Source organism: Myotis myotis, unplaced genomic scaffold (assembly GCF_014108235.1).
Source record: "Myotis myotis isolate mMyoMyo1 unplaced genomic scaffold, mMyoMyo1.p scaffold_m19_p_49, whole genome shotgun sequence".
NCBI classification, from domain to species: Eukaryota; Metazoa; Chordata; class Mammalia; order Chiroptera; family Vespertilionidae; genus Myotis; species Myotis myotis.
In genome coordinates this window covers 116871-134517 of record NW_023416356.1, presented here as the reverse complement: position 1 = coordinate 134517, position 17647 = coordinate 116871, and the positions used below count along the sequence as shown (strand labels likewise).

Sequence of the window (17647 nt, the reverse complement as noted above, 5' to 3'; positions counted from 1 at the left end):
CACGGCCCTCAGGGCGCTCGGCCGGCGGCTCTGGCTCGGTCACTCCTGTCGCCCAGGGCGCCGGCCGGGCAGCGGGGATGTGTGCACCACATGGGGCCACCAGCGGGCCGGCTGGGACACCCTCCTTTCCTTCTTTTTAAAATAGAATAATTTTATTGATGTCAGAGAGAAAGGGACGGAGGGAGAGAGAAACATCAATGATGAGAGAGAATCACGGATCGGCTGCCTCCTGCACGCCCCTCTCTGGGGATGGAGCCTGCAACCCAGGCCTGTGCCCTGACCGGGAATCGAACCGTGACCTCCTGGTTCCTAGGTGGATGCTCAACCCCTGAGCTACACTGGCCAGACAGGAAACGTGCAGTTTTAAATGTTTCCTTTTAACTTAAAACATAAAAACATGCTTGGACTCACCACTGCGCGGCTCGGGCTCCTGCCTCACTGGTCCCCCCTGCCAGGCTGCCCAGCGGCCTCTGAGCTTCGTGGACACGGACCCTCCCTTCTCGCACCTCCAGGTGGTGCCTCAGCCGCAGGGGTCAGACCCCCCAATCACGCGACAGGCCCAGCCAACCACCAGGATGCAGCCCCTCACTGCTCCGGGGGGCCTGACGGAAGGCCTGCGTTTAGGGGTTCTCACTCGGCCTTTTTACTTTGTATTTTCAGCAACACCAGTAACAGCAGACATGACGACAGTGACCTCGTCTAGGGAGACGTCTGTGCCAACCGGTAACCCTAGACCCCGGGGCGGAGCCGCAGTGGGGACCGGGGCCACCCCAGGATGCGGGCTTGGGCCGGCTGCGGGGTTCTGCTGGTTTCAGACGTAGGACGGGAAGGACGGCCCTGCTGGGTCCCAGTCCCTTCCTCTAACGCGTCTCCATGCTAGTCTCTGCCCAGCCACCCTTTTCCCTGAGACCTCTGCCCCCTCGCCCTGGGCTGCCCACGGGCGTCCAGTCAGCGGGAAGGGGCAGGGGGGCAGAGCATGACCCTGGCTCCCTGGGTGTGACCACACCTTTTCTCTGCTTTCCTAGGTTTCTTCACGGGCCCCCTGGGAGCGGAGGACACCTCTGCCTCGGCTGGTAACGTCCCTCTCTTTCCTCTTCTGGTTGTTGTCCCCCGGCACCCGCCTGTGCAGGACAGGCCGTCATTGGACCAAATCGTTCAAGGTCCTGGAAATATATACCCGGGGGCAGAATAGGGAGGCGGTTCAGAGTGGCCGCCCGCGTCCAAGTCCCGCCCGGCCCTCACCCGCCAGCCGGTCTCGGGTCCCCTTCCGCAGCCTCCGTTTCCCGGGGCTGTTTTGAGGGTGAACTGAGGGAACGCCCATAAAGCTCTCTCACGCGATCTGAGGTTTCGTGTTAGGAAACGCTCAGAATCGCCTCCACGATTACACCTTAAAAATCAGCGTCCTTGGCGTCTGCCTCTCTCCCTCTCCCTTCCTCTCTGAAATCAATACAAATATATTAAAAAAAAAAAAAAATCAGTGGCCTGCCCCGGCCAGCATGGCTCAGGGTTTGAGCATCAACCTAGGAACCAGGAGGCCGGGGTTCAATTCCCGGTCAGCGCACAGGCCCGGGGTGCAGGCTCGATCCCCACTGGGGGGCGTGCAGGAGGCAGCCAATGGATGATGTTTCTCTCTCATCATTGATGTCTCTCTCTCTCTTTGTCTCCCTTCCTCTCTCTGAAATCAATCTTTAAAAGTAGTTTAACATTTTTTTTACACATTCACTTATGTAACGGCCCCCCGAATGGCGGTCCCCCAGCGGACTCTGCTCACATTCCACAGTGCAGGGCGGACTCGCTGCCGCGGGGAACCCTGGCCCCAGTGCGACCGCCCGCTGGCCCAGCCCCGGCTCTGAGCACAGAGCGCACCCCAGGACGGTGAACTGCGGCGTGAGGGCGCCTGGCGGAGAGACCCACTTACCCCACCTAAACGAAGGGAACATCCCACACCCAACCCGTTTGTTTTCATCTAGAGCAGCGGTTCTCAACCTGTGGGTTGCGACCCCTTTGGGGGTCGAATGACCCTTTCACAGGGGTCACCTAAGACCATCGGAAAACAATCTATAATTACATATTGTTTTTGTGATGAATCACTATGCTTTGATTATGGTCAATTTGTCACAATGAAATTGGGGGTCAGCACAACATGAGGAGCTGTATTAAGGGGTTGCGGCATTAGGAAGGTTGAGAACCACTGATCTAGAATCACAAAACCCTGAGCAAGGATGCTGGAGGCAACCAGACCCACGGTGGACCCACTGCGCCCCCTGGCGGATTGTAAGGGGAAGCGCAGCCACTGCCTGGGGCTGGGGATCCTTTGCAAAGGGAACCCTCTCTGCTAAGGTGCCTTTGGTCTCTCTCCAGGGCCGTGGGCCACGCAGACGGAAGGCTATGACTACGGTGAGGCCTTTTCTATGGCTTTTATGGTGTTCCCAGGGGTGGTCCCCTGGCTGGGCCGGCCAGTTCTGCGCTGCAGCCGTTGGTGGTGGAGGCTGGGTGGCCACTAAAACCTTGTGTGGAGCCCCCGGGCTGGGGAGGCGGGTGTGGGGTCCTCTTTCTGGGGAGCTCCCAGAGCCCATGGGCAGGTCCTTGGGGGGCTGAGAGCGGGCTGAGACGGAGAAGCTGCTGGGACAGCAGGGGAGGCAGGTCCCCAGAGAGGAGAGGAGGCAGTGAGCGAGGCGGGCGGTGCAGAGAGGGGAGGGGAAGAGGGGGCGGGAGGCCAGTCCCAGCAAAGACCATGGCTTTCTTTTCTTTTAAGAAATGTTTTCATTTCTTTTTTTAAAATACATTTTTATTGATGTCAGAGAGGAAGGGAAAAGGAGAGAGAGAGAGAAGCATCAATGATGAGAGAGAATCACGGATTGGGCGCCTCCTGCTCGCCCCCCACTGGGGATCGAGCCCACAACCCAGGCCTGCGCCCTGACCGTGAATCGAACCCTGACCTCCTGGTTCATAGGTCGACGCTCAACCACTGAGCCACACTGGCCGGGCAGGGATGATGGCTTTCCCCTGTCCATGCAGGCTTGCCGCTGAGGCTGGTGAACGGCGCGGACCGGTGCCAGGGCCGGGTGGAGCTCCTGTACCAGGGCACCTGGGGCACCGTGTGTGATGACAGCTGGGACTCCCGGGACGCGGACGTGGTGTGCAGGCAGCTGGACTGCGGCAACTCGGTGTGGGCGCCCGGCGGGGCCCACTTCGGCCAGGGCTCGGGGAACGTCCTGCTGGGCACCGTGGACTGCGCGGGCTGGGAGCCCTCCCTGTCCAGCTGCCCCCACGGCGGCTGGTACCACCACGAGTGCGGACACAGGGAAGATGCCGGCGTCGTGTGCTCAGGTGGGGCCCCCTTCGACTGGCCAGGCACCCCGACCGCGCTGCGGACAGCGCCCCCTGCTGGCCCTAACACTGGGCCCACGCACGCGGTGCTGTGCAGCTCACCCCCGCTCCCAGCCACACCTCCTTCCGTGTTCGAGGGCAGGAATCATGGTCCCTTTTCTTTTCTCATTTAAAAAATATATTTTTATTGATTTCAGAGAGGAAGGGAGAGGGAGAGAGAGAGAAACATCCATGATGAGAGAGAATCATGGGTGGGCTGCCTCCTGCATGCCCCCCACTGGGGATCGAGCCCCAACCCGGGCCTGTGCCCTGACCAGGAATCTAACCCAGGACCCTCCAGTTCACAGGCCAGTGCTCTATCCACTGAACCACACTGGCTAGTGCAGAGGGTGCAGGTTCAGAAACGGCCCCTCCTCCTGGGGGCGAGGCCTCCCTCTCAGGAATATCTCCAGGGGGTGGGGGTAGACACGTGCCGTCTGCGGGTGTCTGAGCCGCAGGGCTGGGCACTTGGTATCGAGTCCCGTGCTGTGAATGAGGGCGGGAGTCCGCGGGTTCTGTGGTAGATTCTGTGGAAGGAAGCGCAGGAGGGGAGGGTGGTGACGGGCCAAGGGCCCCTGATCGAGGGGCAGAGGGCGAGTTCCGCCTCACAAGGAAGGGGCGTAGCCTCGCTGCCGGGTCTCCCGCCCCCACCTGCCTTGGAGCCCGGGCGGGAGGGCCACCCTCCAGGAGGCCCCAGCACTGACCTGTTCCCTCTGCTCTGCAGCTTCTCTGCTTTCCACGGTGGAGACCCTGGCAGTATCCACGGAAGGTACGCTTGTCATGTGGGATTTCTGTGCCCCACCCCCCCGCACCCTGACTGGGGAGAGGTGCAGGAGTGAGAGATGGGGTGCTCAGCTCCCAGAGCCTCTGAGTAAGGCCTCAGGCTGCAGGGTGTCCCCTTCCCGGAGCTCCAAGGTGGGGCTTGATGACCCACATTAAGGGGGTCCAGCCACCCAGGCCCAGGGCCCACCCCCGTGGCCCGCCCAAGCCACGCTGGCCCCTGGCCAGGCTCAGGCGCTGGGATTCGGGCTGCGGGGCCCAGCGAGGCAGGTGCACACCTCTGAGCAGCATCCTGGCCTGTGCCCTCCCTGAGCCCCCATCAGGGCACCTCGGACCATCTCAGCACAGAAGGACCTAGGTCCTCCCGCCCGTGGGGCAGAGTCCCGTGCCCCCCCACCCCCCGCCGGGATTCTGCCTCCAGCGACAGAGCTGGGGTGCAGGCCACACAGACCGGGTGCCGGCAGCCTGGGCTTTGGGAAGGAAAGTCACCGCCCTTTCTCCCTGGGAAACACTGGCCCCGAGACAGGAGAAGGACGGCCTCCAGGCCAAGGCCCCGGCCAGGACCCAGCAGGGACCAGGGGACCCGGGCATTTCTCTTTCTCCCGGGTTCCCGTCCCGGGTTCCCGTCCCCGAGGCCCACGGTGTCAGGCCCGGCTGGACCTTCCCTGTCCTGTCCCGCTGGTTAGGGACAGAGATGTCGCTGGAGCCGAGGTGGAGCCTGGCTTCATCCTCTGTGAACGTGTCCCCTCCCCGGACCCTCAGTGCAGCGGCGGGAGGAGGAGGACCCCTGGCCCTCGGAGCGGTTCCCCCAGACCCTGCCCCATGTTAGGAACGTCGTGGGCCTGACGAAGCCCGAGGCGCCAGCGTCCGGCCAGGCCGGCGAGGGAGGGCTCAGGTGCGGGGCCCTCTGCCTCTGACCGGCCTGCAGACAGGACTTCCCCAGACCTGCCGGGCCCTCCCGAGGGGAGAGGGGGTGGGGGTCGCACCTCTAGATCGAAAGGGCCCCCGTGCTGACGCCCAGGAGAGGCTCAGAGGACACGGGGCTCTGGTGCAGTGGTTTGAGCAGCTGCCAGGCCATCCTCTCTCCACGCCCAGCACCAGGCCGGCTCTTGCTGGGGCCGTGGGCAAGCCCAGGGCTCCTTGAGGCAACTCAACAGCCACAGCCTCCAGCCAGCCATGCACTGACCAGGGAAAAACTAGCAGCGTTTCCAGGGAAGTGAAAGCAAAACCAGTCCGCCCTTCAGCCCCCCTCACACACACACTATGCCACACAGGGCACTAAAGATGCTGGCCAATGCAGTGAGACGGGAGGACTCGGGGAGAAGTGCCGCGCTGCGAACATTATTTCTGTATCCATTTCCTGGCGCCTGTGTAGGTCCCATGTGGAAGGCCCAATGCAAGCTCGGCAGGTGGATACGGAGATACCCGCTTCCCCTGAACAGCCTTTAAAACACATTTTTATTGATTTCATAGAGAAAGGGAGGGAGAGAGAGAAACATCCATGATGAGAGAGAATCATTGATTGGCTGCCTCCTGCAAGCCCTCCACTGGGGATGGAGCCCCCAACCCGGGTATGTGCCTTGACCGGAATGGAGCCCAGGACCCTTCAGTCCACAGGCCAGCGCTCTATCCACTGAGCCACACCGGCTAGTGCAGAGGGTGCAGGTTCAGAAACGGCCCCTCCTCCTGGGGGCGAGGCCTCCCTCTCAGGAATATCTCCAGGGGGTGGGGGTAGACACGTGCCGTCTGCGGGTGTCTGAGCCGCAGGGCTGGGCACTTGGTATCGAGTCCCGTGCTGTGAATGAGGGCGGGAGTCCGCGGGTTCTGTGGTGGATTCTGTGGAAGGAAGTGCAGGAGGGGAGGGTGGTGACGGGCCAAGGGCCCCTGTGGCATCCGGGCATCGATCCAGGGCCCACAGAGGGCAGAGGGTGAGTTCCGCCTCACAAGGAAGGGGCGTAGCCTCGCTGCCGGGGTGGCATAGGGTCTCCCGCCCGCACCTGCCTCAGAGCCTGGGAGGGAGGGCCACCGTCCAGGAGGCCCCAGCACTGACCTGTTCCCTCTGCTCTGCAGCTTCTCTGCTTTCCACGGTGGAGACCCTGGCAGCATCCACGGAAGGTACGCTTGTCACGTGGGATTTCTGTGCCCCACCCCCCCGCACCCTGACTGGGGAGAGGTGCAGGAGTGAGAGATGGGGTGCTCAGCTCCCAGGGCCTCTGAGTAAGGCCTTGGGCTGCAGGGTGTCCCCTTCCCGGAGCTCCAAGGTGGGGCTTGATGACCCACATTAAGGGGGTCCAGCCACCCAGGCCCAGGGCCCACCCCCGTGGCCCTCCCAAGCCATGCTGGCCCCTGGCCAGGCTCAGGCGCTGGGATTCGGGCTGCGGGGCCCAGCGAGGCAGGTGCACACCTCTGAGCAGCATCCTGGCCTGTGCCCTCCCTGAGCCCCCTTCAGGGCACCTCGGACAATCTCGGCACAGAAGGCCCTTAATCCTCCCTCCCGTGGGGCAGAGTCCCGTGCTCAAGGGGGCAGACACAGTGCCCAGGGATGGCAGTGAACATGTGATGAGGGTCCTCTGGGTACCAGGACCTGTGCTTGCCTCCTGGTTCAATAACCGGGCCCTGACTCTTTCTATCCAAGCTTCAGAGTCAGACCTCCAGCCACCAGTGAGTACCTGGCTCATGGGGGAGAGATGGGAAAGGTCTTCTGATGGGGAGGAACATGGCGGTCAGAGACGTGGAGGCATGCGGCTGGTCTCTCCCAGGCCTTCGACCCGATGACCCAGCCGAGCGGGAGGCTAGTGGACAGGCAGGGCGCACGTGCAGGAGGCACATGGGAAAGTCATACTGAGCGACCCGCCGTTTTGGAACGACTCCGTTTAAGGCCTCACCACAGCCATTCTCTTTGTTGTCCCTTCCAGACGCATGGACACCTCCTTCCACAGCTGCCTCTACTCAACTAACAACAGGTACAGGACCCATCACCCTCCCAGGGCCCTTCTCTGCTTCTGAATCACGCTCCATGTGGGCCATACCCATCCTTGCCCTGTAGGGGGGTGGAGCCAGAGGAGGGTCTCTGACCAGGTCCTTGTCTGACATGGTTGGCTGATGACTTGTCTCCAGGGGGTTCTGGGAGGAGGCTCAGCCAGGACCCTCCCCTTTGCTCAGTATCAGCCCTAGAGGCCACCTGGCACCTGCTGAGACCCCTGTGCTGGCTCACCCTCAGGGTGGATGAGTCTCTGTCCTCTCATGTCTGACAGAGGTCCCATCCCATCCGAGGGCTTTGCCTCAAGTCAGGTAGGACCACGGAGAATAAATAGGTGGCCAAGGAGGTCATGGCCTTGGCCTGTCCCTGAAGCCATGGACCTCCACCCTGGGTGGCTCTCGTGGATACGGGGGCAGTCCTCACCCCATGGGCAAGCCTGGGGCTCCCTACCTAGGACACCCTTAGACCTGGTCGGACAGGATGTCCGGATCCTTTCCCTGTGATGGAGATGAACCCCTGGGCATGTCCAAAGATGACCGTCTGTCCTTGGGCGTGGCCATGAGGGAGGCCCTGAGTCTATCTAGAACCTGCCTCAGGCCTGGAGCTCAGCACAGACATGGAGGAGGTGTCCTTGTGCCATCCTTAGATGTTGGGACCGATTCGGCTCTGGCCCTGAGGCTGGTGAATGGCGGTGACCGGTGTCAGGGCCGCGTGGAGGTCCTCTACCGAGGCTCCTGGGGCACCGTGTGTGACGACGGGTGGGACACCAACGACGCCAACGTGGTGTGCAGGCAGCTGGGCTGTGGCTGGGCCAGGTCGGCCCCAGGCAGTGCCCGGTTCGGACAGGGCTCAGGGCCGATCGTGTTGGACGACGTGGGCTGCTCAGGGCACGAGTCCTTCCTGTGGAGCTGCCCGCACAGGGGATGGAACTCACACAACTGTGGGCACGGGGAAGACGCTGGCGTCATCTGCTCAGGTGGGTCGCTACCGTCCCTGGTGGCTCTTCTTGGCAGATGCTGCTGAGAACAAGGCCACTCCCCTCGCCAGGGCCCCCCTGAGCCTCGTACTGTCCCCCAGGCACTGGAGTGACTCAGGGCAGCAGGCTCCCAGGTGCTAGGTCTCCTGCTCTGACTACACGTCAACTTGGTGGGTCCATGCGCCCAGTATCCTGAAGGCAGTGCCAGGAACTGTCTCGAAGGGGCCTGAGCTCCATGTTCAAGCACTAGAGGCAGCGTCCTGAGCACAGAGAGGAGCTTGGCTTTGTGCCCCCGGAACCAGCTCACTGTGACCTGCAGGGTGTCTGGGCTTCCACCAGGGCAGCTGGCCCCTGGGTGTGGGGGTTGGTAAGCACTTCCCCTCTGTGAGGATGGTGTCACCTGGGGGCTCCCAGATAGTGATGCAGAGGGGACACCCTGAGAGCACAGAGGTCCTTGTGAAGGACAGAGAGAGTGGGAGGGAGCAGGGGAGGTGGGAGATGGCAGGTGGCCAATGAATGGAAGGAGCCTATGGGATCTTGGGGATGGGGCATTGTGACCACATGGAAAAGTCTAGAAATCTGTGTAGACTCTCAATATCAGAATGGGTCAAGGTTGAGACATCACTATGCACATTGATTGACCCCATTTTTTGGGGTAATTTTGTGTTCACTCTCTGGGGTCAACACCAGGGCCCCAGTGGCCTGTCCCAGGCATGACACTGGCTTCCATTATCTGGACAGGAAGTCCTCAGGTTCAGGGAGGCAGGCGATGGCAGGGGACAATGGGTGTGGCTTTGGAAGGACTGCGAGGTTCAGGGCAGCACTGCTCTGTCCCCTTCCTGCCCCCCGAGGCCATGTGCACAGTATCAGCTCCGTGTGTAGTAGCTGAGGGTCACCAACTCGGGATCTGGGCCGGGCACCTGGGAGCTTGGTCTGACTGTCCCTTTCTTCCCACAGCTACTCAGGCCTCCACATCCTGGCCAGGTGAGTCCCAGCCACCACTCCTGGGATGTCCCTCTCTCCTGCACACCTGTGCAGGTCGGCCCTCTCCAGCTGACACATGGCTCTTTGGACCCCATCTGGACCACACTTTTGCCCTCTGTCTCCTTAACTAGAGGGGGTGGGGGCTTCCAAAGACTCCATCTGTCCTTTTTCCTTGTGAGTTCTCATCAGATACTTGGCGGCTGTCTCGGGGAGAGCGGCCGATGGTCAGAGAAGTGCCTCCCCTTCCATGAAGGTGGCCCCGTGACTCCAGGCTGAGGAGGGCTTTGTGGGATAGTGGACACTGATGCCCACTGGCTTTCTGGTGACGGGACAGCAGTTTTCTGGGTTCTCTCCTCCTCTCACACCTGCCGAACCCTGAGGGCCAGCATGGTCACTGCATCCCAAGGGGGTAGAGACAGTGCCCGGGGATGGCAGTGAACATGTCATGAAAGTCCTCTGGGTACCTGGACCTGTGCTTGCCTCCTGGTTCAATAACCGGGCCATGACACTTTCTATCCAAGCTTCAGAGTCATGCCAAAGCCTCAAGCTACCAGTGAGTGCCTGGCTCAAGGGGGAGAGATGGGAAAGGTCTTCTGATGGGGAGAAACATGGTGGTCAGAGAGATGGAGGATGCGGCTGGTCTCTCCCAGGCTTTGGATCCCGATGACCCAGCTGAGCGGGAGGCTAGTGGACAGGCAGGGCGCACGTGCAGGAGGCACATGGGAAAGTCATACTGAGCGACCCACCCTTTTGGGAACGACTCTGTTCCTAAGGCCTCACCACAGCCATTCTCTTTGTTGTCCCTTCCAGACGCATGGACACCTTCTTCCACAGCTGCCACTACTCAACTAACAACAGGTACAGGACCCATCACCCTCCCAGGGCCCTTCTCTGTCTCTGAATCACCCCTGGGATGGAACTTGAGAGGAAGAGGCTCCATGTGGGCCATACCCATCCTTGCCCTGTAGGGGGGTGGAGCCAGAGGAGGGTCTCTGACCAGGTCCTTGTCTGACATGGTTGGCTGATGACTTGTCTCCAGGGGGTTCTGGGAGGAGGCTCAGCCAGGACCCTCCCCTTTGCTCAGTATCAGCCCTAGAGGCCACCTGGCACCTGCTGAGACCCCTGTGCTGGCTCACCCTCAGGGTGGGTGAGTCTCTGTCCTCTCATGTCTGACAGAGGTCCCATCCCCTCTGAGGGCTTTGCCTCAAGTCAGGTAGGACCACGGAGAATAAATAGGTGGCCAAGGAGGTCATGGCCTTGGCCTGTCCCTGGAGCCATGGACCTCCAACCTGGGTGGCTCTCGTGGATACGGGGGCAGTCCTCACCCAATGGGCAAGCCTGGGGCTCCCTACCTAGGACACCCTTAGATCTGGCAGGACAGGACATCCTGATCCTTTTCCTTTGATGGAGATGAACCCCTGAGTGTGTCCAAAGATGACCGTCTGCCCTTGGGCGTGGCTATGAGGGTCCCCTGAGTCAAGAGCCTGCCTCAAGCCTGGAGTTTAGCACAGACATGGAGGAGGTGTCCTTGTGCCGTCCTCTAGATTTCGGCACCGATGCTGGTTTGGCCCTGAGGCTGGTGAATGGCGGTGACCGGTGTCAGGGCCGCGTGGAGGTCCTCTACCGAGGCTCCTGGGGCACCGTGTGTGACGACGGGTGGGACACCAACGACGCCAACGTGGTGTGCAGGCAGCTGGGCTGTGGCTGGGCCAGGTCGGCCCCAGGCAGTGCCCGGTTCGGACAGGGCTCAGGGCCGATCGTGCTGGACGACGTGGGCTGCTCAGGGCACGAGTCCTTCCTGTGGAGATGCCCGCACAATGGCTGGAACTCCCACAACTGTGGGCACGGGGAGGACGCCGGCGTCATCTGCTCAGGTACATCGCTACCATCGCGGGTGGCATCTGGGAAGATGCTGCTGAGAACACACCCACTTCCCTTTCCAGGGCCCCCCTGAGCCTCGTACTGTCCCCCAGGCACTGCAGTGACTCAGGACAGCAGGTTCCCAGGTGCTAGGTCTCCTGCTCAGACTAGAGGTTAAGTTGGTGGGTTCTTGTGCCCAGCATCCCGAAGGCAGTGCCAGGAACTGTCTCGAAGGGGCCTTAGCTCCGTGTTCATGCACAGGAGGCCACGTCCTGAGCACAGAGAGGAGCCTGGCCTTGTGCCCCCAGGGCCAGCTCACTGCCACCTGCAAGGTGTCTGGGCTTCCTTCCAGGTCCGCTGGTCCCTGGGTGTGGGAGTTGGTGAGCTCCTCCCCTCTGTGAGGACAGTGTCACCTGGGGGCTCCCAGATAGTGACACACAGGGGACACCCTGAGAGAACAGAGGTCCTTGTGAAGGACAGAGAGAGTGGGAGGGGGCAGGGGTGGTGGGAGATGGCAGGTGGACAATGAATGGAAGGAGCCAATGGGAGCCTTGGGGATGGGGCATTATGACCGCATGGAAAAGTCTAGAAATGGGTGTAAACTCTCTTTAGCAGAATGGTTCTAGGCTGAGAAATGAGTCTGCATATTGATTGACCCCATTTGGTGGGGTCATTACCCGTTCAGGCTCTGGGGTCAGCACCAGGACCCTGATGGCCTGTCCCAGGCATGACACTGGCTTCCATACTCTGCACAGGAGTCCTTAGGCTCAGGGAGGCAGGCGATGGCAGGAGACAGATGATGTGGCTTTGGAAGGACTGCGAGGTGCGGGGCAGCACTGCTGTGTCCCCTCTGTGGCCATGTGCACGGCGTCAGCTCCGTGTGTAGTAGCTGAGGGTCACCAACCCAGGATCTGGGCCGGGCACCTGGGAGCTTGGTCTGACTGTCCCTTTCTTCCCACAGCTGCTCAGACCACCACATCCTGGCCAGGTGAGTCCCAGCCATCTCTCTGGGATGTACCTCTCTCCACTTCCCCCTCTGCCTGTCGGCCCTCTCAGGCTGACTCATGGCTCTTTGGACCCCATCTGGACCACACTTTTGCCCTCTGTCTCCTTATCTATTGCGGTGGGGGGATTCCAAAGACTCCATCTGTCCTTTTTCCTTGTGAGTTCTCATCAGATACTTGGAGGCCGTCCTGGGGGAGAGAGGTCGATGGTCAGAGAAGTGCCTCCCCTTCCATGAAGGTGGCCCTGTGACTCCAGGCTGAGGAGGGCTTTGTGGGATAGTGGACACTGATGCCCACTGGCTTTCTGATGACGGGACAGCGGGCTTCTGGGTTCTCCCCTCCTCTCACACCTGCCGCACCCTGAGGGCCAGCATGGTCATACCCACATCCCAAGGGGGTAGATACAGTGCGCGGGGATTGCAGTGAACACGTGCTGAGGGTCCTCTGGGTACCAGGACCTGTGATTGCCTCCCGGTTCAGTCACCAGGCCCTGACTCTTTCTATCCAATCTTCAGAGTCAGGCCAAAGCCTCAAGCCACCAGTGAGTGCCTGGCTCATGGGAGAGAGATGGGAAAGGTCTTCTGATGGGGAGGAACATGGCGGTCAGAGACCTGGAGGGATGCGGCTGGTCTCTCCCAGAATTCGACCACGATGACCCAGCGGAGCAGGAGGCTAGTGGACAGGCAGGGAGCACGTGCAGGGGCACATGGGAAAGTCACGCTGACCGACCCACCCTTTTGGGAAGGATTCCTTTTCTAAGTCCTCACCACCCCCTTTCTCTTTGTTGTCCCTTCCAGATGCATGGACAACTCCTTCCACAACTCCAACCACAACTGCCTCTCCTCAAAACACAACGGGTACAGGACTCTTAAACCTCCCAGGGCCCCTCTCTGCCTCTGAATCATGTCCGGAATGGAACATAAGAGGAAGAGGCTCTCCGTGGGCCATCCTCATTCTTGTCCCTCTGGACAAGCAGAGGAGGGTCTCTGCCCAGGTCTTTGTCTAACATGGTTGGCTGATGTCTTGTCTCCAGTGGCCTTCTGGGAGGAGGCTCAGCCAGGACCCTCCCTGTTGCTCAGGGTCAGCCCTAGAGACCATCTGGCACCTGCTGAGACCCCTGTGCTGGCTCACCCTCAGTGGGTGTGAGTCTCTATCCTCTCATGTCTGACAGAGGTCCCATCCCCTCCGAGGGCTTTGCCTCAAGTCAGGCAGGACCATAGAGAAGAAATAAGTGGCCAAGGAGGCCATGATCTTGGCCTGTCCCCGGAGCCATGGACCTCCACCCTGTGTGGCCCTGGTGGATACGGGGGGCAGTCCTCACCCCATGGGCATTCCTGAGGCTCCCTTCCTTGGAGCACCCTTAGACCTGGCAGGACAGAATGTCCCAGATCCTATATCCGTAATTGAGATTAACCCCTGTGGTGTCCAAAGCTGAACGCCTGCCCAGGGGGTGGCCATGAGGGAGGCCCTGAGTCTAGAACCTGCCTTGGGCGTGGAGCTCAGCACAGACATGGAGGAGGTGTCCTTGTGCCGTCCTCTAGATTTCGGGACCGATTCGGCTCTGGCCCTGAGGCTGGTGAATGGCGGTGACCGGTGTCAGGGCCGCGTGGAGGTCCTCTACCGAGGCTCCTGGGGCACCGTGTGTGACGACGGGTGGGACACCAACGATGCCAACGTGGTGTGCAGGCAGCTGGGCTGTGGCTGGGCCAGGTCGGCCCCAGGAAGTGCCCGGTTCGGACAGGGCTCAGGCCCGATCGTGCTGGACAACGTGGGCTGCTCAGGGCATGAGTCCTTCCTGTGGAGCTGCCCGCATAATGGCTGGAACTCACACAACTGTGGGCACCACGAAGACGCCGGTGTCATCTGCTCAGGTGGGCTTCTGCCTCGCTGGTGGCCCTTCTGGGCTGCTTCTGCTGAGAACATACCCACTCCCCACGCCAGGGCCCCCCTGAGCCTCGTACTGTCCCCCAGGCACTGGAGTGACTCAGGGCAGCAGGCACCCAGGTGCTAGGTTACCTGCTCAGGCTAAACGTCCGTTTGGTGGGTTCACACTCCCAGCATCCTGAAGGCAGTGCGAGGACCTGGCTCGAAGGGGCCTGAGCTCCATGTTCAAGCACAGGAGGCAGCGCCTTGAGCACAGAGAGGAACCTGGCCTTGGGCCCCCGGAGCCAGCTCACTGTGACCTGCAGGGTGTCTGGGCTTCCACCAGGGCAGCTGGTCCCTGGGTGTGGGGGTTGGTGAGCTCCTCACCTCTGTGAGGATGGAGTCTCCTGGGGGCTCCAAGACAGTGACACAGAGGGGACAACCTGAGAGCACAGAGGTCCTTTGTGAAGGACAGAGAGAATGGGAGGGAGCAGGTGGAGGAGGGAGACGTCAGGTGGCCAATGAATGGAAGGAGCCAATGGGAGCCTTGGGGAAGGGGCATTATGACCGCATGGAAAAGTCTAGAAATGGGTGTAAACTCCCTTTAGCAAAATAGGTGTAGGCTGAGAAATCAGTGAGCATATTGATTGACCCCATTTGGTGGGGTCATTACCCGTTCTTGCTGGGGGTCAACACCAGAGCCCTGATGGCCTGTCCCAGGCTTGACACTGGCTTCCATACACTGGACAGGAGTCCTCAGGCTCAGGGAGGCAGGCGATGGCTGGGGACAGAGGGAGTGGCTTTGGAAGGACTGCGAGGTTCGGGGCAGCACTGCTGTGTCCCCCCGACCCCTCAAGGCCATGTGCACGGCGTCAGCTCCGTGTGCAGAAGCTGAGGGTCATCAATCCGGGATCTGGGCCGGGCACCTGGGAGCTTGTTGTCTGACTGTCCCTTTCTTCCCACAGCTGCTCAGACCACCACATCCTGGCCAGGTGAGTCCCGCCACGTCTCCTGGTCCCTCTCTCCTGCCCACCTCTGCCGATCGGCCCTCTCCAGCTGACCCATGGCTCTTTGAACCCCATCTGGTCCACACTTTTGCCCTCTGTCTCCTTAACTATGGGGGAGGGTTCCAGAGACTCCGTCTGTCCATCCTCCTTTTAAGTTCTCATCAGATACTTGGCAGCTGTCCCGGGGGAGAGTGGCCGATGGTCAGAGAAGTGCCTCCCCTTCCATGAAGGTGGCCCCTTGGCTCCAGGCTGAGGAGGGCTTTGTGGGAGAGTGGACACTGATGCCCACTGGCTTTCTGATGACGGGACAGCAGGCTTCTGGCTTCTCTCCTCCTCTCACACCTGCCGCACCCTGAGGGCTGGCATGGTCATACCCACATCCCAAGGGGGCAGAGACAGTGCCCGAGGATGGCAGTGAACATGTGATGAGGGTCCTCTGGGTACCAGGACCTGTGCTTGCCTCCTGGTTCACACACCAGGCCCTGACTCTTTCTATCCAAGCTTCAGAGTCAGGCCAACTCCTCAAGCCACCAGTGAGTGCCTGGCTCAAGGGGGAGAGATGGGAAAGGTCTTCTGATGGGGAGGAACATGTTGGTCAGAGACGTGGAGGGAATCGGCTGGTCTCTCCCAGGCTTTGGACCCCGATGACCCAGCCGAGCGGGAGGCTAGTGGACAGCCAGGGAGCACCTGCAGGAGGCACATGGGAAAGTCACGCTGACCGTCCCACCCTTTTGGGAAGGACTCCTTTCCTCAGGCCTTACTAAAGCCTTTCTCTTTGTTGTCCCTTCCAGACGCATGGACAACTCCTTCCACAACTGCGTATCCTCAAACAACAACAGGTACAGGACCCTTCACCCTCCCAGGGCCCTTCTCTGCCTCTGAACCACGCCTGGGATGGAACGTGACAGGAAGAGCCTCCACATGAGCCATCATCTTTCTTTGTCCCTGTAGGGGGGTGGGGCCAGAGGAGGGTCTCTGACCAGGTCCAGGTCTGACATTGTTGGCCTGTGACTTGTCTCCAGTGGGCTTCTGGGAGGAGGCTCAGCCAGGACCCTCCCCCGTTGCTCAGGGTCAGCCCTTAAGGCCTCCTGGCACCTGCTGAGACCCCTGTGCTGGCTCACCCTCAGGGTGTGAGTCTCTTTCCTCTCATGTCTGACAGAGGTCTCATCCCCTCCGAGGGCTTTGCCTCAAGTCAGGCAGGACCATGGAGAAGAAATAAGTGGCCAAGGAGGCCATGGCCTTGGCCTGTCCCCGGAGCCATGGACCTCCACCCTGGGTGGCCCTGGTGGATACGGGTGGCATTTCTCACCTCATGGGCAATCCTGGGGCTCCCTACCTAGGAGCCTCCTTAGACTTGGTTGGACAGGATGTCCCGGTCCTTTCCCTGTGATGGAGATGAACACCTGAGTGTGTCCAAAGATGACTGCCTCCCCTGGGGGTGGCCATGAGGGAGGCCCTGAGTCTAGAACCTGCCTTGGGCCTGGAGCTCAGCACAGACATGGAGGAGGTGTCTTTGTGCCGTCCTCTAGGGTTTGGGACCGATTCGGCTCTGGCCCTGAGGCTGGCGAACGGCGGTGACCGGTGTCAGGGCCGCGTGGAGGTCCTCTACCGAGGCTCCTGGGGCACCGTGTGTGACGACGGGTGGGACACCAACGACGCCAACGTGGTATGCAGGCAGCTGGGCTGTGGCTGGGCCAGGTCGGCCCCAGGAAGTGCCCGGTTCGGACAGGGCTCAGGCCCGATCGTGCTGGACGACGTGGGCTGCTCAGGGCACGAGTCCTACCTGTGGAGCTGCCCGCACAGTCCCTGGAACTCACACAACTGCAACCACGGGGAGGACGCCGGCGTCATCTGCTCAGGTGCGTCGCTACCATCCCTGGTGGCCCTTCTGGGCTGATGCTACTGAGAACACGCTCACTTCCCATGCCAGGACCTTGACTGAGCCTCGTACTGTCGCCCAGGAACTGCAGTGACTCAGGGCAGCAGGCTCCCAAGTGCTAGGTCTCCTGCTCAGACTACTGGTCAGATTGGTGGGTCCATGTGCCCAGCATCCTGAAGGCAGTGCGAGGACCTGGCTCGAAGGGGCCTGAGCTCCATGTTCAAGCACAAGAGGCAGCGAGCTGAGCACAGAGAGGAGCCTGGCCTTGTGCCCCCGGAGCCAGCTCACTGCCACCTGCAGGGTGTCTGGGCTTCCACCAGGGCAGCTGGCCCCTGGGTGTGGGGGTTGGTGAGCTCCTCCCCTCTTTGAGGACGGTGTCGCCTGGGGGCTCCCATATAGTGAGGCAGAGGGGACACCCTGAGAGCACAGAGGTCCTTTGTGAAGGACAGAGAGAGTGGGAGGGAGCAGGGGGAGGAGGGAGATGGCAGCTGGCCAATGAATGGAAGGAACCTATGGGGGCTTTGGGGATGGGCTATTATGACCTCATGAAAATGTCTAGAAATGGGTGTAAACTCTCAATATCAGAAATGGTCAAGGCTGAAACATCAGTGTGCACATTGATTGACCCCATTTGGTGGGGTCATTGCCCATTCATTCTCTAGGGTCAACACCAGGGCCCCAGTGGCCTGTCCCAGGCATGACACTTGCTTGTATACATTGGATAGGAAGTCCTCAGTCTCTGGGAGGCAGGCGATGGGAGGAGACAGAGAGCATGGCTTTGGAAGTACTATGAGGTGCGGGGCACACTGCTGTCTCCCCTCCCATCCCCCCTCCAGGGCATGAGCAGGGAATCAGTCCGTGTGTAGAAGCTGAGGGTCCACAACCTGGGATCTGGGCCGGGCACCTGGGAGCATGGTGTCTGACTGTTCTTTTTCCCACAGGTGC

The 17647-nt window shown here is 60.9% G+C and overlaps 1 protein-coding gene across 1 annotated transcript in view; it reads left to right on the top strand.

The window, feature by feature from the left end:
• Nucleotides 1-17647, top strand: part of DMBT1 (deleted in malignant brain tumors 1) — a 94251-nt gene that overhangs the window by 282 nt on the left and 76322 nt on the right. The window contains 13 exon segments of the mRNA XM_036307632.1: nt 661-723; nt 1026-1073; nt 2362-2397; nt 3019-3330; nt 4094-4138; nt 6220-6264; nt 7065-7112; nt 7776-8105; nt 9063-9089; nt 9900-9947; nt 10634-10963; nt 13462-13824; nt 16353-16682. Of these exon segments, the coding sequence (XP_036163525.1) occupies nt 661-723; nt 1026-1073; nt 2362-2397; nt 3019-3330; nt 4094-4138; nt 6220-6264; nt 7065-7112; nt 7776-8105; nt 9063-9089; nt 9900-9947; nt 10634-10963; nt 13462-13824; nt 16353-16682 (2025 nt within the window).